Raw genomic sequence first — 21,491 nt, 5'->3', positions numbered from 1 at the left:
CGCTGGCTGGAGCTAGTTCCTAGCCCAGACACGCTCCCTTCACTGCGAGTCCACCAGAAGCGATGAAGACTGAGGCAGTTTTGCTAATTAGACAAAGAAAGCCGAACAGATTTAAGTTTCTTTATTGATTAGTTTGTACATTTTTTTTTTCCAAGCTGCATCTACAGGTACCTTTTTGATATGGACAGGTCTTTGCTGCAAATGAAATCAGTCCTTGTTCAGCAACACTAAAAAAAAAAAAAAAAAAAAAAAAAAGCAGAAGACCCTTTCTGAAACCATGAGGCAATAGTGGTAGTAACTGGAGCACAGTCAGGGATAGAGAGAGTGGTCACAAGCCCCACACACATAACCACAGCCTGAGTGGAGCACTGCTTTTGAGGAAGGAGCAAGGAGAAGGTGAGAGACAACCGCAAAGATGCACATCTACCAGCAATTAGCACTTGCAAGAATCCCTCCTCAGGCCCAGGAGTCAAAAACAGACATTCACAATGCATTTTATAGGTCACGGCATCAAGCTGTGGTAATTCGCTCTTAGCCAGACCCAGAAAGGCTACATCACATCCAGTGACGCTTCTGGAACAGGTTAGTTGGTTAGCTGCATCTTTACCAACTCCAGGTGAAAAACTGTTTTTAGCATTTCTACTGCCTTGTGCTTCAGACCGTCTGCACCTACTTCCCTAGGGTTTTGTTTTCATTTACCATCTCCATCTAAACCACCTCCCCAATCCTCAGACACAGTATGTTCAGTTCAGCAGAGCATCCTTTTCAGAAGCTGCCACTCTTGCGTGCACAGACACAAAAGGCCCAAATATGCCTTCAAGTATTTGTAACAGTTCCAAACCTAGTTCACAGGTTACAGCCAGGTAGAGCTTCAGTACTTTGAAAACACAGCTACGCTTTAAAAATACTCGGGATAAGCAGGTAGCTAAATTTTTTCTTCCAAGGCTTTAAAAAGTAAGAGTGATTCTCCAGCTGAACTGAGCCACCCAAATCAGAAAGCAGGATAAAAAGTCACTTTGGAGTTGTCTATCCATTTTGGAAAGTCTTCATTTATTGTAGTGATTATTTAAGAAGCATACACTATGGTATCAAAAAAAGCCATAACATGCAGACAGGAAACCTTTTCAGGAGATTTAGCAGAAGCGAATGCAGATTTACAATTAGCTTTAATATAATACTATTTAAAAGCTGATAGCAGATCTTAAGTTCACTTTTGATGCTTTGAAAGATCATGTATGCACATGAATTGTTTGGGAAATTAAGGCAATTTGCATATTAAGATAAAAAACATTAGATTAATAGATTTTTATGTTGTGCTCAAAATGTTAGCTGAATTGAAATCATTTACATATACTTCATCTCAAAGGACTGAGAGTCATAAATAGCAGCTGCTCCTTGATAAAAATACAGTCCTGAGAACAAGCTAGTAGCAATGCTTAAGCTATGACATCTTCCATGTCAGAGTATAAGCTATTTTTGCAATAAGGAGCAGTATTTACCAGGTGTTCAACAGGCAAAGGCATTCTAAACATGCAATAGCTCCCAACAGAAGTCTGAAATTACTTCCAGTATCTTGCTTACAATAGTTTATTTACACACTGCAGAAAGATCAAGAAATCCTGCTATGCATTTGTGATCACTAATATTTCAAACACAACAACCAAGGGATACAACATAAGGACAGGCAGCAAAAGGTGTTTTACAAAAAACCCCCAAAAACAAGAGTCTTTTAGTAATTGGTTAGATTGTTTGCAAGGTAATTGGAACACTCTTCCCTCCCCAACCCCTGGGAATTATTCCCCACATTATACCTATGCTATGACCAAACAACACTGGAGTGTTTAAATTCAGTGCAAGAAGAGTAACTTCAGGACATTTAATTTCACTCTAAACAAAGGCAAAAGTTTATCTATATAGACATCCAAACGCCAACATATTTGGTACAGTGTAATGAAGTTACATAGATTTCACCCTCAGAGGTATGCTCTTGTAGTGATCACCTGCATTCCACAAAAAAAGTGTTTGAAACAGTGTAATATGGTAGACTCAACGCTTTAAAAAAATTTATTCAGGTGGAATTGGAACTCCCTAACATTCACAATATAATTTAGGATGCATTTGTTACATGAAGAGCAGATAAAAGACTTAAACAGTTTCACATACCAGTTAAGATATTCCACATGCTCCTTCCCCACCTACAATACTGACATCTTGGTTGTTTTTTTCTTAACAAATACTCAGTTTAACTTGTCTACCTGACTACCTCCCCCATTTCTACAGGAGTAGACATACAGTGATAACAGTGAGAGGATATGGGACACTGTCCTATCCAGTGTTTGGACCCTGGAAAGGAGTAGGCCTAGCTATAAAAATAGAGTTCGACGATGAGCTGAACACGAAGCACTTCAGCAACTGAGGCAAAGCTGCACTCAGAAAAAGCTGTACGGTCACAGAGAAAGGAAAGCGTCAGTGGCTGAACAGAGGGGAAAGGGGGAAGTAGTCTAACCCCCCCCCCCCCAACAACCCATTAGCTTTACAAGAAGAGTTCAGGAACTAACAAAATCCATTATCTGCAAGGTCCGCAGGATTAAATGCCACATTAAGATGACCCACTCCAAATCCTAGATCATTTGCCAACACTTAACAGGGCTTTAGCCATGCACAGTATGCATACTCTACAGACTGACTAACCCCTTCCTTCCACCCCTTCTTCCTCTTTCCCCTCCCCCCCAAAAATGAAGTTGATTGATTAGAAAGTTTCACTACTGGTTTCCCCATACATCCCCCCCCCCCCCAGTTTTCTTCTGAGGGCAGAGGGGTTGTCAAATACATTGACAACTTTTCTTTAAACAGTTATCAAATTTTAAGGGATATAAAGACACTGGTGCATTTAGGAATTTACATATTTGTAAAAAAAACTAGTTACAAAACTGCATTTTTATCACCTAGCACTTTCAAGATTCATTGTTATTTTTCACTAATTAATATATTAAATTAAGCCAAGGTTTGAGACCGGAAAAATTCTACCAATCTACTTAAAAACAGAAAAGAATATTTAAAACCAAAAATGAAAAAGGTTAGTTATGTTACATTCCAAAATCCACAGCCCATTATATTAAATGCATTCTTTCTACAGGAATGATGTTCTTTAAAACAGATGATTGCAAATATTTTACTGCTAGACACTCCATTACATTGGATAGTGTGACTGCAACCTGTGGATGGTGAAATCTTGAGGTTTGTCCAAGTTTCAATGTAAGGTGTCCAAGGTCCTCTCCCAGAACCATGTTTGAAGAAGAAAAAAAAAAAAAAAAAATCACAGATCAAGTTCTTAGGACTTTTTTCAATCTTTCCTTGGCTTTCTGTTTCTGGGTGATCTATTCACAGTTTCCTCCTCCTGCAAGACAGTAATTTGTATAAACATCAAGGAAATAAAACTGAAGAATACCCTTAAAAACCATTTTGAGCAAACCTACAAAGAATAATCTACTTTCACTTCTATGTTAGGATTTATGTTTTGAAAGGACCTACTGCTGTTACTACCCTTCCTTTCTATACATGGCAAACACACAAATCCTCTTGTTTTCACAGTGGCTGTACACTATTTGCTGAGAGTACTCAACACCTGCTGCTGTGAGAATCCCTTAAACTTCAAGCAACACTCCACCCATTTTTAAGTCAGCCATTATGTCAGTGTGGAGCACTTAAGAGGTCACATCCTGACTGCATACAAAGCTGAAAAAGCCTTTTGCCTCAAGAAGAGGCATTCCACACAATCCTTCTCCTCTCACAATGCAGGGTCTATGGCAGTGCCTTTAGTAAGGTGCCCAGCTCTGCTGAAGTTGGCCACAGCAATTCTGCAAAGTGATTAACTTTTCCAAAAGTTCTGACACTGGGAGGGAGTATCACGAGCCAGGTTAACTTTTAACACTTCGGTAAGTCTTGTTCTACAGTACTTAAGGTAAAAAAAAACGCACAAGACTTCCCTCAAAGATTAAGCACTCTTACCTCTGATGGGGGTTTCCTGTCCTCTTCCTCCTCCTCTTCCTCCTCCTCTTGACTAGCACTTCCTATATCAGCATCACTTTTCTGCTTCTCTTCTAAGGGAAATAAAAAAAGAAATAATCTCATTCTCACTTCTGACTTCTCTTCAGTTCACCATTGGCAGACATGGAGTAAAACCAATCCTGCTGTGTTAGTCAACCAGAGAGAAAACAAACTGTTTCAAGATTATCTAGTTTACCTACCTAGCTTTTCCTCATTTGCTTCCTCTTCCTCCTCCTCTTCCTTGTCCCCTTTGTCTTTTTCTTCCTCTTTCTCCTCATCCATCACATCAGGCTGAGGAGCATCAGTCTTTTTATATTCTGCAGCACTTGGCTGTTTCTAAAAAAATTGTCAGTTATCAAAACCAGGCAGTTATTGTGACATTAAGGCACGTTTTTCCTGAATATCTTTTTAAACATTATACTACTTATTATTGGAGGAAATGCATACCTTCCCAGAACAGCAGAAAAGGACAACAAGGAACACTGGCAAAGCCACAGTGAGGATGTAGACTACCCAAAGCCAGGGACGCTCTTCAGCAGCTGCCATCATCTGGCCCACAACACCAGGCTGCAAGATAACAAAACCTGTCAAATTTCATCCCATACAGCAAGTTTAAGCTACAGAATTTTCAAATGGGCTTTTTGCAGCTTTGAACATTGTATTTAATACCTCACAAGAATTAAAGCTAACCTGCACAAGTACTTGTTCCATAGTTTACGAATTAAGAATTAGTCTAAAGTTAACAGTTCAATTGTCAGAGCAAAAACCTCACAGAAGAGCAGTGAGTATTCATTGCTACTTATAGCAACCATTACCATATTATAATTAGGAACTAAGGTTCCAGTCTGGTTTAGCATAACCCCTGGCCTTGGTACATAGAGGTATATATTGATAAAGACTGTAGGAGAGAACAGCAGCAATGCTCCTACTGTTCAGTCAGGAGCACACAATTAAACCTTTATTTCTCACCTCTGCAGCACCATCGGCTGCCTTTTTCAGTCCCCATCCATCACTGGCCCAATCATCAGCCACAGCTCTTTCAGTACAGATGATAAAGTTATCAAAAAAGATGTCAGAAGTCATTGACCATAACTCAAGTCCCACAGCACTGAAGGGAGTCATCTTGAAAGGTTCCAAGTCTTCAAAGAAATCTGGGTTTGGGATCTTCCTAGGTTTCCATATACCCTAGGAAAGACAAAAGACATTCAGCCTCACCTGCTATAATAAAATTTTTAATTTTCAGCCCATTTTGAACAGAGATAAAGACAAATCCATTGCACTTAATTACAGTGTCTATAGGCACAACTTGTCAGGTTTTGGGAATCAATTTTCATTTGTGCTACAAAGAAGTGAAGACAAGTAAGAAAACACTTTGAATCTGTCTACTTGAAACACAGTACAATCATGACAGTACTTGTATTCTTAATTACACCTGCTGAATCGAAATCATTCTGCTTTTTGTGAGAGAAATGCTGCGTTGGCCAGCAGTTTAAGCAATGAAAACACCAACCTGATAGTTCACGTTATCAATCATAGGAGGCTTCCATTTGCCTTTGTAGTTTGGATTGTCAATCATTGGTCGCTGCCAGGTACCACAGCCAGGGGCCGTCTCGCATTTAGGATTTGCAATCTGAGGTGCCTCCCATTCACCGTCCATATCCTCATCCCTGGAAAGGGAAATTCAGTTTTGAAGTCCGCACCTTGCCTTTATACCAAGTAAGACTTAGACAACACCTGATTTCTGTGAAAATTAAAATTCCTACCATAAAATGGAGATACTGTAACTTTGTATAGCATATGTCTGTAGATAAAGACACCACAGAAGGAATGAGAATTTCAACAAGTAGCTTGGAAGTACTGAAGCTCAACAAAACCCAGTCCCTGAGCACAGTCTCCCCCACCACCCCTTCCAAGTATGGTACAACTGCAAGTGACCATCCTTGCCCTGTTCAGCTCACAATCACAGAAGAGTTGAAAAGTGCACAGGTGAACGCAAGAGGACAACACTCCTCAGACCAACTCTGCCTTCTACTTCTGAAGCAAGATAGCTTGAATCGACAACTTTATTAGCAAGCAACAATGCAACTAGCTATTCTTATACTTGTAAAAGCCAGTACCAAAGAAATATTTACTGTCATTTACAATAGGCAGTAAACATACCAATCTTCAGGCTTCTCAGCGTCAGGGTCTGCTACATATTCTGGCTCATCATCCAGCCAGCCCTCTGGTTTCACAGCATTTTCATCTGCTATCTTTGCAGGAGCATCCTCATCCCTTGAGAATAGAATATTATGTATTAACACACACAACACATAAAAGTTCTTAACCCCAAGGCATTATTCTACAGACCCTGAACAAGCCCACTGATCTAGACAACCAGCCAGCTTCACTTCTGATAGGGTAAGCCTAACACCGTGATTTCATAACAGAATTGCCTTGCAAGCTTTTACCTATACATGTGCCTCATGGCACAGTCACGGCACAAACTCTAAGGTAAGACTACTTACTTTTTAAAACCAACCTAGAAAGGGCATATTACAGAAAATCCTGTATCTTGGTGGTTGCTGCAAACACACATTTGAGCTTGAAACTGAGTCTATGGTTCACAAAGCATAGGTTTAAAGACAGAAACCCAGTATCAGCTTCTGATTTAGGACGTCAGATATTTCAGTCACTTGTAACTATGCATTACACAAACAACTACAAACATCTTACAGTTATACCTTCTGCAGTTTATCTTTTGATTTCATCAAGGAGTAAAGCATCAGCTAGCATAGCTGTTCCAGTAAAACCTTCATCTGTGGCCAGCACAGTAACAGGAGCACTAAACAGTAATTCCCAGAGGACATGGATCCTGTCTGCCTTTGTCTACCAAACTGCTCCTCAGATGCCTAAACTGATTGTGTTTTGATTACAAGGATGAGACTCAAAACCTTCTGTAAGTCATCTGAGAAAGACTTTTTGATCAGGGTCAAGTTATCAGGCCAAGGCCTCCCTCAATTCCACCCCTCCAAGAGCTTACCAGTCATCTGGTTTAACAGCATCTGGGTCTGGGATTTTTGGTCTCTCATCCCAGTCCTCAGGCTTCTGGTCATTTGGGTCCTCAATCTCTCGGGGTGGATTCACAGGAGGAGACATATCATTTAGCAAATTCCCACTGTTGACAACCGTTTGATCAACCAGTATTTCAAAACTATTATCAGGATTCAAGACTGTAACAAAAAAAGTTGATGTAGCCATTACATATATGATACAAAGCCTGCATCATAAATTACCACTCATCCCCACTGTACAACTAAAACTTCAGCAATCCAAGCTACCACCTACCCAGCAACTGTTTTAAGGAATTGTTAAGAACCTTTCTCCTTATGCCAAAGTATAACTAGTGATGATGTATCACATCTCACCTTGTGAGAAAGACGACTCATTGCAGGAGTCCTACTTTAAATATGCTAAAAGCACAAAGAAGCTTGTAGAGTGATTTACCAGTTACCACAGCAAGTTGACTCTGACACAATAAGTATTGTTTTAATAGTAAGAATGTATATATTCATATTCTACTCAAGAATAAGACTCCCTACTACTGACTCACAAGATTTTAATCTCACTCCTTTATCCATTGCTGCTTCTGTAGTAGGAAGAACTAGAGAGATCCTCTTAAGTACTCCCTGAAAGACATTAGTCATAGCTAATACACCACACCAGACACTGTACTTCAAGAACCACTGAGTTTGGTACTAAGAAAGCAGCAAGAAAAAAGGACAATCCCTCTAAATCTAAAGCCTAGTATACCCCAAATTACTAGGGGGCAGCATTCAAGCAGTTTATAAGTGTTGATAATTGTTTTGGATATACTTAGCATATCAAGTTACTAACGACTGCTATGAAATTCAGTTCTCCTTTAACTATTAAGTTCAAGGTCTCATGACTTTTCTTACATGAATCAAGACTTCCTGCAAGGAAGAAATAAGCCTTTGTATAAGAAGATCAGGTTTTGCATTCAGAGCTTTCAAGTGGTTTTTAGTTGTATGGTGTGTTGACACAAATATTCAGTTGTTCATCTGGCTCATTTTATGAGCTTTTGATTCAGAAAACACAGTAGTAGTTATTAGCATGCAGAGTTAACAGTCACCATACCCAGAGTATAAAGATGGGTCTTCTTATCGGTAAAGTAAGTCTTCAGGTCTGCATCTGGACGCTTTGCATGCTTCTCCTCATATTTGCCAGTCTTTGGGTTTTTGTGCCGGAAGATGAAATGCAGTTTATAGTCCTCTCCACATTTGTCAGGGCCAAACATGATTGTATATGGAGTTTTGTCATGGAACTGATCCTTTAAAAACAATGCAAAACTGCGTTCCATTATTTTGAAATACAACTTAAGTCACTGCCTGGCATAAGAACTCCCAATGCATTAGAAGTTATTCTGCAACTTGGATACCAAGCCAGTGAAGTACCCCCACTAAAGCTTATATGATGAATACGAGCCTCTAGAGAAAACACCAGAATTACCCCAGCTACTTGATTTTGCACCTTTGGTCTCTACTTTCCAGATGGAAAACAACAGCTATTCAAGTGTTATCAAAAAGATAAGTGTAAAGTGACAATCACAATGTTTAAGTGTATCTCTACGTTACAGTAAAGGATTCTAAAAGCTATCAGTATAGAAATATCAGTTACTGGTAATAATGAATGATTAGCTAGTCCAGTGAGTTTCTTTCACCAAACTGATAACCAGCATTAAAAGTGAGGCCAAGTTGTATTTAGTTCACAGATTTGTAAAGTGGGGTACTGTCTCAATCTAAGAGCTAACTGGATATAATAATCTCACCACTGAACACTGCAAGCAAGTCTATTTGTTCTTGCTAACATTATCTTAAAATTCAATGCATGTATGAAACTGGTTAGACAGTCAAGTAGTCTTTTGGGTGTCTTTTTTTTTTTAATAATTTGGAATCTGTATTAATAATACAACTCCAATAAGACTGCATAAGGAAAGGATGGGTAACAAGTCATAAAAGGTACTTCCTATAAAGTCTAGGAAGAGGGCTAAAGAAAACCCATAGGCTACACAAGCCTATGCAAGCTGACCCAGCAGTTAAGCTTTGTCTGAACAGGCTAAACCACTTTAGGTTGTTATATCACTGAGAGCAGAGAAAATTATTCTTAATCCTAAGGAGTTGTAGCACAGTCTCTTCCATTGACCACGTTTTTAAGACAATGCATTCAAGGGTCATTTATGAAGCAAATGGTTCTATATATATCTAGCATGTGCAGCTGAACATATAAGGTTATATCCAGTCCAAGCTCTCAAGACTTTTTTTTTTTTTAAATATACCCAGTAACTCACAAGTGGGTTCACATGTCAAAGACAAGGCAATAAATGCAAGGTATATTTTTAGTTATTTGCATTAGCCTGTTTTAAAAGATGAAACATGGTATCTCCCTTCTGGGCAACAACTTCCTGAGAAGGTTTCTCCTCATACACTGGCTACTCTCATAAGATACCCCTTCTTTGGTCCTAGAATCTAGGGAAGTCTGAAGTATTGCAGACTTTAGCAAAGGTCTAAGACTGCTCAGCTACTAGGAAACTCCAGAGTTTTCACTCAAGAGGCCAGAAACTGCTGAGTGCAAAGTACTTTGGAGATCAGGCCCTAAATATGCCCAACTGCCTTTATTGAAGAGGTTGCTTAAGGAAGAAACAAAATGAAAAAAAGTTTTCTTTCACAGCTAACACTCAAAGTAGCAGCATTACTCACCAGGTTCAATTCAGGGGTTTTTGAAAGCAATTTCACATAGGCCCCACCACACTCTATTCCATTTTGGAAATTTACTTCATACCTAATTTTAGTTTTGGACAGAGAAGGTGAGAAATTGTTATACATGAGAAAAAATTACTTCTGTAACGCACAATTACAGTTTTCAAGTACAAATGAAGAGTAAGACTGTTTTGTTCTTGTTTGCTTTAAATCACATGTCCAGTGAATATTAAAAATACATGCTGCACTCTAAGGACTAAGCAAATATTCATTAGGGCCTGAGAAACGAGAAAAATTGAGGATTTAGAAGACTTAACCTACAGAAAAGATTAAAGGAATCGAGTGCTGGTCTAGATTATGATCTAGAAGTAGCAAAAGGGAAGAAAAAGCTTTCCAGTATGTAAGGCCCTGCAACAGAGATTAAGGCAAGCCAATTATTTTCTCCACAACCACTATGACACATAACTCAATTTGCAAGACTACCAAAGGTACAACAATTGGATCCTAGGAGAAGCCCCTTTAGGGTTATAAGCATACAACAGTATATTTAGGGATGCTAAGAAGTCTGAAAAAGGCAAAACATCTCTGTCAGGAATAGGCTAAGTATGCTTGATCCTCTCCCAATGCCAGCAGCTGAGTGGATGACCACTGGGATTTATTTTTAGCCTTGTATTTTGAGCCAAAACTAAACAGTCATGCAAAGCAAAGCGACCAATTCATTACCTTGTGCAGATACAAATTAGCTTACTCTTTGTTTAAAACTGATAAAGTAGGTAATAATCCACAATTCAACTGTTCTCACTGAATGTTTTTTTTTTTTCCTTCTTGCTAGTCTAACCTACATGCAAGTAGATTCTTCTACATCAGTCATGGCCAAACACAGCTAGGCAAGCTATTCATCTTCCATGACAGATGAACCAAGACAAAGGAAGGAGGAAATGAGTGCATCTTTACCATCCTGTCCACACCACCTTGGAAACAGGGGGCAGTTTACTGCATAAGGAAGTGCACTGACCTACATACAGACCAGCTTTTCTCCAAAAGGACAAGGACTTTCACAATTAGCAGTACAAAAGTCAGTTGCCTGACCTTGTTACTACAATTAAATCAAGTGAATTGAAGTCCCAAGACAGGTTACCAAGTCTAGTTTTCATACACTTCTTTCCTCTTCAGGCTTCAGAGGGACCCATGCTGTTCCTAACTTCCCACTTCAGGAATACAGATTGCTATTTTACTCTTACTTAAAAACAGTATAATAATATGTTACAGTATCTAGACTCCCAGTCAACAAAAGCTCAGTTATGGAATTAACCTCAGCCTGCTACCATGTCACCCTTGAAATAACAGAAGACTAAGTTATCCTTTACTTACTGTATAATAAGGGGTTTGGTATCAAATACAAAAGGCTTTGAAAGTTTGGATGAAATTGCATGATGCTTGGCTCGGGTTACCAATACGAGCCCTTTGTCTCCTGGAAGCTTAGTGTCCTTCATGTCTTGGACTTCCCATTTACCTGGAGAGACATTAACCAAACATTATCAAAACTTGTTCAAGACAGTCTTTGTTTAGCCCAATTTTGAACAAGATAGTCAGCATTCTGAAATAACACCCAACAGGGTACCTTATCAAGTTATTAGCATATCTTCACTAAAAATTATTTTAAAACCTCCAAGTGGGTATTTTGTCTAAATCGGAACTACACTTTATATTCTTAGCCAGGTATAAAAGCACTCCTTCCATTTTCTTCAGTGAATACAATTTTAACTGAGAAGCAGAAACCGAAAGCTTGCACCTCTTCTTCAGGTATGACAGAAGACATCAGAAATATCTATCATCCAAAACCTGGGTTGGACTCACCATCATATTTGGCAATCTCATCATCCGTATCATCTTTTTTCGCTCTGGAAAGGATCCATCTAGAAGACAGATATCCAGAGTCAAAACAACATACTTTTTTTTCCCCCCTAAAAATCCTGCCCTTAAGATAAGGTAACTCTTGCTGTCCTATGACTACACCCCAGTGTCTTGATCCCCCAAGGAGTTCTATGCCCAAGCCTGCAAAGTTTTCTGCATTTGCCACTTCCCACCCCACCCCAAAGCAGCATCATGGCCTCAGTGTCTTGCTCTTCTAAAAACCAAAAAACAGCAAAACCAAAAACAAACAAACAAAACCCCAAAAGTAGTACCTCACCATCCTTACACTACCCGAAGAAAGTGAAAAGTCAGATGAGGGTTAAAACATTACACATGTATGGCTTACCTCCCCCTTGTTACCGTAACTTAAGGAAATACCAGTTTAGCTCAGCACTTTAACAGCCAGCCTCATATAGTCACTGCTGTAATCCTTGCCAACCACTGCCCTTTGATTCAGTTTTGAATAACACAGGCTCTAGCAAGGATTTCATTACCTTTCACCAAGATTTTTTATTATTTGCTATACTGAATCATCCTTCAGATTATACTCACCCATCCAGAGTTCCTTTATCAAAGGACTCCGCAAAATACACCTCGCCAGTTGGGACTGGGGGCCTGTAGGTAACCTATTGGAGAAGAGGGGCATTTACGTACCTTTCAAGACATATTCTCTACTCTAAAGAAATACAGCTCACATTCCCCCTCTACACTCAAGTACAGCTTACCTGGAACACCCTTGCAGCATAAATACAGAAGTTACATAAATATTGCTGCTTGTGCCAAGCCATTGTGCTCTCGTCTGCAACTAAAGTATATATCTAGCTGGAAACATTAGCATTAACTCCTGATAGTCACATCACAGATTTCAAGGGTAGATCTAAGTCTTCAGGAAGAACGTGGGGTACATGAGAAAAGGAACAAAGCAGCTAAGCTTAATTCCAAGCTCTACTCCCAGATAACATCTTTGGTAATATCACAACATATTAAATGTTAGCAAAGTAAAGACAACTCTGATGAGACTCACGTCAACCACAACACAAGCAGTAATTCAATTTTTAAAACAAGTTCCATGCCAAACCTTTGGAGTTGGAGGAGGAGTGCTCGTTTCAGGCTTTGACTCTTCTACCTCGTCAATGCCATCATCCAAGTCATCCTCAATATCAACTACATCATCACCATCATTGTCATCATCCATATCATGTGCCTGGACAGCAAGAGTCCCAAGAGCGAGCAGGGTCACATAGAGTAGCCATTTCAGCTCCATGATCTGAGTAAATAAGACAAGGCAAAGAGGTCAAGCCAGCACTGCACACAGAGCAAAGCATTGCTTCTTGGTACAAAACCAAGCATTCAAGACAGCAGGTGAAGTGCCTAGTCATACCACTGAAAGAAAAGTGCAAACTTCTCTTTTCAGCTCTGTTATTTACTGCATCTGGCTGGCTGAGACAGCTCGAAAAGCTGGAGAGGAATACAACATAAAGCTGAAGTATTTAATACAAAACAGACATTAACTGAGTGGAGGACCATGTGTGCAAGTTCTGCAGATTATGCTGCAGAAGTGTCATAATTTTGCTCTTACACTGCCACAGTCCATAAGCAGAACAGCAGACACACGTACACAACACCACAACCTATGTAACTGCAGAAGTCTAAACAGAAAACCTACTTCTTGCTTAAGAAGGACTTGAAATGTATCATGCAGAAATTGAAATTTCCATTCAGTTCAGGAATTGAAATACAATTAGCTAGCTCTTTCAAGTAGAGAGTAATCAATCCTCTATCTCCTGTTCAATATTCTTCTGTCCTTTCAACTGTAGGACATGAGTTTTCATTAATCAGTCCCCTTCTCCAGGTTTTATTCTGGAATTACTGCCAACGGTCATTGATATTACTGGCAGATGTCTATATGCATTTGAGGCTGCTGAGGCAGACCAGGAGAAAATTTCTTACTGTTTAAAAGACAGTTGATTTGATTCCCCTCTTTTGATCTCTAATTTAACAGGATGACCAAAGAAAAAGAATATCTGTTAACAGAGGCTTTACAGAATTAAAATATCACACTTCAACTAATTTATAAGGTGCCCAGCACGTTGTCACACCTAAAATATGGTAGAACTTGGCAAGCCGTAGGTCAAAAGATCTTGTAAGTAAAAAGGGTTTCGATTTGACTTTCTTGCTAGAAAAAACTACAAGATCACTGCATCTTTAGGTTGATATAGAAGGCAACACTCCTGGCATGCTGCTTAGTTTTATCTGCCCAAAACCCCCACAAAACCAACCTATCCTTGCTCATCTTTTCTGCTTTGAACCACATTCCAAATTTTTCTTCCAAAACCAGAGTTGTAACTGAGACTAATACTTTTTTGAAAGCAAGTATAAAACCAAACATCCCCTCCTTCCCTTACACTCCTGCCTCAGGCTGTAGCCCTGGAGACTTACAAATGCAACTCAAGCAGAGTTAATAGTGCCTGCAGGAACATAAGATCATGCTAGAACACAAACTTTCAACTTTCCAAAGCATGTTTAGGCAACTAAAAGAATTTAGTCTTAAAGGCTTATCAGCACTATCCAATACTCCAAAACTACGTTGCATACCAGATCTACCGTCCTTAGATTATTCTTTAACTTACTTCTAATGACAGAGGGCACATTTTATAACTACAACAAAACTGTATTTTAAAGACTTGTGCTGAGGTCATGTCCCATTTGTCACTACAGCAACATGCAATTGCAGCCAGTTTTCTAACAATAGTGATGGCCTTGAGGATTACGGTCTAAATGCATGCTCACAACCCTCCCCCTCACAGTTCAGGCAACTGCACTGAAGCACCTCTAAGCCAAAAGGACACCATTCACAGCATGAACAGCTGACAAAAACTTTCAAGTGTTGTTACATATGAGCAAAGCTTGTTTGCTTAACACACAGTGTACAGCCAAAATTGAAAACAGTTAGACACCTCATAGCAGCTCATAACTCTTACTACTAATGTGGGAACCACGATACAAAACCAAGGAATGAAAACTGTCAAGCAAACGTCCACACCCTTGGAAGTTCAAGTTCCTCTTGCACAGATGCCATGTTCGCTAAATAAACTCATGCCCACCAGCATACAAACAGTAGAAAAAACAAGCGCCTGAAACTTCATTTGAAAAAGCGATCTTTAGAGCTCTGGATGTGTCCAGTGTGACTGAAGCAGCTACAGATGAGATGGCACAAGGACACGTTTCCAAGGGAAGGGTTGAATTTTGTCTTACCTTACCAACAGTGCCTCACCAAATACATTTTTAACAGAGCTAAATTCAGCAAGATTTTACCCCAAGTTTTATAACTACTTTCAAATTATATTATGCACATACAATGACCACTTCATGATCTGGAAAGCGATACAAGGAAATTAATCTTAAAAATATAGCAAGGTTAAAAATAAGCCAATTCTCTCCTCTCCTTCTAAGAGGAAGGAGTTTCTGCATACCTCTTCCCAAGCCTGTGCAAAGGATATTAATGATTTAGCATGCAAGTAATCTCTTAACTAATCTCAGCACTAGCCAACCGGCAATAAAGTTTTGGTGAAAGAATTAAATCACCCCCCAACTTTCACGCCAGTACTGACTCCATATGCAATAATTACCTACTTCACAATCCTACCCCAACTTACAACCCTTCAGAAATACTCAGCAGCAAATGGACTTCAGTAAATGCTAGTACATAAGTGGCAAAGCCACATAGCTTCATATTGCAGGCAAGGTTGCTCCAGAAATTCTTCTGTCAAAGCATCCTAGTGAAAACAGACAATTCTACCAGTGACCTGTACAGCAGGGGCAGAACCTATGCCACTCTGCACATCTGTGCTCCTGATACAACCATAGGTATCGACCTTGCAGGTCTACATTTATCAGTTAATGCTGTCTGAATTTGAGGCCTCATTGAACCTCATTTCAAGGTAGAAGTACTATCTGTTCAAGTTCCCAAGCAAGCTTTTTTTTTTTCCCCTCTCAAAAAAAAAAAAAAGCTAAAAGCATGAAGAGAAGCTAATCTAGTTTCATGTCCCTGCCTCTTTATTATCATTGGCAAGCAGTATTCTCAAGTTTATACCCCTACAGAAAGCTGTTTAGGACACCTCCTACATATTACATCAGTCCCAAATTCCACATAAGCTACCATTCATACACCTTGAGTACAAACTGGTAGAATCTCCTGCAACTGCCAGTTGTCATGCCAAGCTCCTTATTCTGTTAATCCGTAACAATATAAAAACTAAATTATAAGAAATAAAAGACACTACATTCTCAGAAGAGCAATTTAAGTGAAGCACACATTTTCGATATTTAAAAAGCTACTTCCACCCATAATGGATGTACTGCTACAGGAGAAAATTTCAACTTCACTTCACACAATCCTTAGGGACAGAACATAAACATGACTATGCCCTAGTAAATTAGGTTATTCCTAAACAGAAGATAGAAAAGGAAGGGAGGAGGGGAGAGAAGAAACTCAAGTTTTATACAAAGTAGGCATAAACCAATTTTTCAGTGGAGCTTTAAAGCTGCTAGCAACTACAGGTGTTCAATTAGTCACCTAAAATGTAGTCTAACCTTCAGACACACAGCCACCTACTCTATTATGATTAGATTTCTCCCTTGAAGAAGTGTCCAATTTCCAAACAATTATCATCATTAGCCATTTTTTACTCTGCCTGCACTTCCCTTCTTTAGGTTTAACTGTGTAATATTTCTGAAGGTTAGTGTATTTCTGATCATGGAACTGCCAAAAGCCTTTAACAAAGGAACCCTTTCATAATAGGCGAGACAATTCTGACCTCTCCATTCTACTTCAGTGCAACCCTCATTTTCACCATAACAACGTTTCAAGTCAGACATGACTAAAACTTCATCTACTTTTTTTTTTTTGGTAAGGTCTTCAGACACTTATTGACATTGGCACACCACTTGGATCGAAGGGAAAACTACCACAGTATACCACCAAAGTACTAACTAGGAAGAGAGTTCGGGATTGCCAGGGCTAACAAATCACTTGTTCTCTGTCTGTGTGTCCATCCACAGCCAGCTTCTACACTAGAAAATTTATAGCTGACATTTAAGCACTGTTCACCTGATTGTCAAAAGGCCAAAGCATTTTCCCCTGGAATTTACAGGAGCTATAGCAGAGCACTGAAAACAGACACCTGGAACAGCCGTACTACACAGACTTTAAAAGTAAAAACTAAACCAAATTGGAATAAGAGTCAGAGACAGGATCAGCTTCTTGCCATAGAAGTGGCACTCTTAAAATGTAGGGCTAAGTGATTGCTACCTTTGGATTTCAAGGCTTTCAAGGAAGTCATGCAGATTCAGAGATTTATTTTTATTTAGAATTCCCCTTTCACTGGGCATAAAGTGGAAAGTTCTTCTTAATTACTGGCATGACACTGGAAACACTTGACCCATACAGCAGACAGTTGTCACCATTCTCTCTAACATAGATGTCCTGGGGAAGGAGAGACAGTGAAAGAGCCCACACAAAGGATGTTTAAGTCCTTTGCTATCATACTTCCAGAATATACTATTTAGAAAGTAACTTCCCTGTCAGGTCAAACAGAGCCTGCAAAACCAGTTTAATCATCTCCTTGGTTACTAATCTATTTGAGTGGTTCATCAAGCCAGTTCTTAACACTGCATATTTCAGAATGCATAACTACATTTGAATTGCTACTGGCTATCTAGTTTACTACTTACTTTTTTTTAAAAGAACAGTCAGATTAAAGGGGTCTTATGAAAAGTCACTTACTACGAACTACACCTCAGCAATTTAACTGGAAGAGCATCACTGGTTTCTATTTCAGCAGCATCTGAGGTGACAGCTGAATGACTTAAGTGTAAGAGGAGCAAAATTTGCTAGCAAAGTCCTGTGTTTCAAATACTGGATTTCAGTATGGTATTTACAGTGGAAGCCCACCAGTAAAAACAAGCACAATGCGTCCTCATACAAGGTAAGAATTATGGAAGAAAAACTGAAAGACACAAAAGTAAAGAAAATTCATCATAACACAAAAAAATGCAAGGAGACAAGAACAGAAAGGCTGAGACAAATACACATTTTCCCTCTCAAATGAGATTTTTATGGTTTCTGAGCAAAGTCTTGGCTACCCTACTTGGTAGTCCACTAGTTTCTTAAAGTCAGAACTACTGAAGAGCAGAGGAAATCTCTTCTACATCTCACAGTCCCTCCACCTTCCACATCCTGGCTCCTCTGCGGTGCCAGGGTAACTGTTTACACAGCCTCATCATGAACTAGCAGCTGGTTTAAGATGGCTCGAAGTCCTTCTGCCATGTTATTTTAACCCTGAATCAATACCCCAGTCCAATCCAGCATGCAAAGGCAAAAAGAGCTGTAGTAGGACAAGTGAAAGCACAAGGAGATAAAGTAAGTAGCCAAGGATAAAGGAAATTAAGCTGTTGGCAGCAGAGTCAGCTTAATGCCATAGTTTCAGGTGCAGTTCTGTCATCTGCACTTGTCCAGGACAGACCTGTCTTTGGGCAGGTTTGGGAGATCTAAACTCTATGGCAAAGCTGAACAACTGTGTGGCCAAACGCTGTAATTTCAGCAACCAGTACATTACCTCACCACCCCTCTGAGAAGGATATAATAAAATTATGTTCATGTATATGCAGCAATTCGTACAACGCAGACAGCGAAACAACTTCCAGCATTGTGAAGATTCTGCCTTTAACACTGTAACGCGATGAACAGCAGACAAGGCTAAACTAAAACTGCCTTACTTACAACAGGCAAGAGGCAGGAGCTCTGTGTGGGGTGGTTCCCCCCCACCTTCCTCTTTTTTTATTTTAAAGGAGGGGGTGGCTAGGATATGTTGCTACATAAGATTGGAGGAAAGTCTCCTGGAGAGCTCGACAGCCCTGCAGAGAAAGCTGCCTTCTGCTGGGGTTGTAAGGAGCACAAACCAGGCAAGAGATTAGCTGTGAAAGGTGACAGCAACAAAGCTTGTTTTTAATAAGCATTTCAAATATGCCAGTTTCTAAAAATAATGTACAATGGTGCAGACACAGTAAGGGAGAAAACACCATGCACCATTTGTCAGCAAAGAGATCGTTCCCGCAGAACTGGAAGCCCTTGGAGGGCAAAGACAGCAGTGCAAAGCTTTTTGACCATAAACCAGATGGGCTGCTAGGGGAAATTACATTAGGCAGGGGGGGATCTGGAGGTGCCCTGAGCTCTTTCAGACCACCACGCCTAGAAATCCATTCAAGTTTGCCCTGCTATAGAATTGATTCCAGCAAGAACAGACTGCTATCATTATCACTACTAGAGGCAGAAAAATGAAAGGCCAGAAAAGGAAGTAAAAGGCAGGGCTATGTACAAGTCACAGCGTATTCTCAGTAAAGGATTTATTCATTTACCCAAGGGGAAGTGCTGCAGCACATTAAATGAGAGGGTCATCTAACAGAAGCTGCAGGCTTCCTTACGGTTTTGCATTAGGCTTCCCCTCCTAGGAGGGCAGTTGATACCAGGAAGCAGTTTACATCTTGTACACAGCTTGTGAAGTTGTCTGTGAATTGTACGAGTATGCCCTTCGTATTATCATCTTTTTAAAAAACTAGAAATACTGAGACTTAATATAAACACAAAATTTAACTCAAAGCTTTTCCTAGTTTTGTTAATTGTTTTGGATAAGCCCATGTAATATGGCCAAATCAACAGTAAGAAAGTTTTTGAAGTAATTTCAAGTGCATTAGAGTGAACCTAGAGTAACATATTTCAACCTGGTTTTAACCAGTATTTTATCTACATTATCTCATATGTTATTATAGTTCTGCTATCTCCTTGCAATATTTTAGCAACAACCCAAACCACAGTGGGTAAAGTGTCCCATAAAACCTGTGTGTTAGCTATACTTATTTGACAATGTTAAGTAAACATACTGCATTTAGAAATACATTACATTCCTAGAGACTAGTTTTCAGACATCTAACATACTCTTAAGTTCCAGAAAGTTTCCCACGATGCTCTGCAGAAATGCTGCTGCATTATGTTAACACTAGTAATAATACAGTCTGGACCTTTACCATTACTACTACTACTATTAATACATGTCTGCTTCCCTTCACAACCAAATCACCTGCAGGATTTCTCTTTCTACAGCCTAGAAAGTTCTCAACCACAAACTGCATGTGAAAATTCACTCTTTAGAATCAGTACAGACAAGAGAGCACTAAGCTATGCATGTTTTAATTCAAAGGTGTGGGGGTTTTTGCTTTAAAAGCACACAACACAATCTTCTGCCAAATATGAGAACGAAGGTGTCATTTATATACTGTTTTGAAGATACCCAAAAAAGCGATATTCAGGCAGTAAAAATCAAAGCATGCATTTCAAGCCCCCCAAAAATCTCAGGCCTTGCTGCTGCAGAATCTCCTCGCCTGTACTTCACCTTTGGCCTCCCTCGCTGTTTGATTACCACATCTTCCCCACCTGTTGGGCCTCCAGTTCTGCGCCTTCAACTCCCCCTTTCCAGAGACTTCTACTTCCCCTCGCAGGGCCCGAACCAGGCCACACGCTATGCTGGGCGCCCGCCTCCTCTGTCAGCTCTGCGGGGCTTCCTACCGACGGCGACCGTTTTTAGCTAGCTCAAGGCTATTTCCACACGTTAGCGGCCGACGTTAGAACAAGAAGCCAGAGAAAACCCAAACCGCTCGCCAACCCACATCCACCTCCGACCCCCCGCTTCCCTCCCCCTCAGAAGCCGGTCCCCGTCCCACCCCGTCGCGGGCGGGCGGGCAACCAAGCGCCCCATCGGCGCCTCTCCAGCCGCGGCCCTGCCACAAGCCGCTCCCCAGCCCAGAGATCCCAGAACTTACCAGAAGACCCGCCGCTCCCCGCCAGGCCTCTCTCAGAGGCCTACAACGGCCGACCGGGCGCCGGCGGCGCCTGCAGCAGCCCCGTACCCGCCCCCAGCCGCCGGGCCTCCCCGAGCACGGCCACCCCTCTCGCCCCGGGATCCCGGGGGTCCGTCCCCCCCCACCCCCGGGGAACCCGCCGCCCTCCCCGCCGCCTCACCCCGCCAATCCCCCGGCATGCCCCGCGGGCGGGCCCGCTCCCCGCTCCTCCACCTCCCGACGGTGGCGGAGCTGCCCCGGCCGCGGCGGTTGGGGGGGAGGGGGGGCACTCACCCCCCGCAGCGCCGCGCGCCCCCGTCCGCCGCCCCTAGCCGCCCCTCACCTCCGTCACGTGTCCGCGCGCCCAGCGCCGCCGCCCGCCCGCCCGCCTATCTACCGCGCGCCCAGCGCCGCCCCCGGCCCACCTCGCTCCGCCTCTCCCATTGGCGGAGAGCGCGCCCGCCCACCCGCTCCGCAGCCGGTCTGGCGCTTTGATTGGCTAACACCGCCGCCTCTCGACGACCCGCCCGCCTCAAAACACGCCCCAACGGCGCTGCCCTTCGTGGAGCGCTGTTATTGGTTGGTGGGGTTGCAGGAAGTGTTGGGGGATTGGCTCGCTCAGGGGAGGCCGTTGAAGTGTGGGCGGGCACTCAGCGGATCTCCGTCCAGGGGCGCTGCGGTGGCTGAGAGGGCGGCGCGGGCGGCGGGACGGGGCTGAGGCTGAGGCGACGCTGGCGCTCGGCCGCCTCACGGCCGCCCCCGCCGCCTCACGGCCGCCCCGCGGTAGGGATGGTGGCGCCCCAAGCGGCCCGGTCGCGGGGAAGGGCGGAGGAGGGCCCTCGTCCCGCCTGTGCAGCTGGAGATGGCGGGGGGGTGGGGGGG

At 41.6% G+C, this 21,491-nt stretch overlaps 1 protein-coding gene across 3 annotated transcripts; it reads right to left on the bottom strand.

Annotated features, from left to right (window-relative positions):
* Positions 1-1,571: 1,571 nt before the first annotated feature.
* CANX (calnexin) lies at positions 1,572-21,033 on the bottom strand. 3 transcript variants are annotated; one of them, XM_052816601.1, is made up of 15 exons: positions 20,953-21,033; positions 12,796-12,984; positions 12,270-12,343; positions 11,661-11,719; positions 11,175-11,316; positions 9,804-9,885; positions 8,185-8,377; positions 7,070-7,259; positions 6,208-6,321; positions 5,558-5,714; positions 5,017-5,232; positions 4,495-4,614; positions 4,248-4,383; positions 4,009-4,100; positions 1,572-3,397 (listed from the first exon to the last, which is right to left on the bottom strand). In XM_052816601.1, the coding sequence occupies exons 2-15, from the start codon at positions 12,979-12,981 to the stop codon at positions 3,344-3,346; spliced, it is 1,815 nt and encodes a 604-aa protein (XP_052672561.1). In that variant the 5' UTR covers positions 12,982-12,984; positions 20,953-21,033; the 3' UTR covers positions 1,572-3,343. The 3 variants fall into 3 exon arrangements, with proteins under 3 accessions (XP_052672561.1, XP_052672562.1, XP_052672563.1); XM_052816602.1 differs by having other exon boundaries at positions 20,904-20,963; XM_052816603.1 differs by lacking the exon at positions 20,953-21,033 and adding an exon at positions 20,791-20,813.
* Positions 21,034-21,491: the final 458 nt, after the last annotated feature.

This window comes from Harpia harpyja, chromosome 20 (assembly GCF_026419915.1).
Source record: "Harpia harpyja isolate bHarHar1 chromosome 20, bHarHar1 primary haplotype, whole genome shotgun sequence".
Taxonomy (NCBI): domain Eukaryota; kingdom Metazoa; phylum Chordata; class Aves; order Accipitriformes; family Accipitridae; genus Harpia; species Harpia harpyja.
The sequence above is the reverse complement of the archived record's forward strand: the minus strand, read 5'-3'. Positions and strand labels throughout refer to the sequence as shown.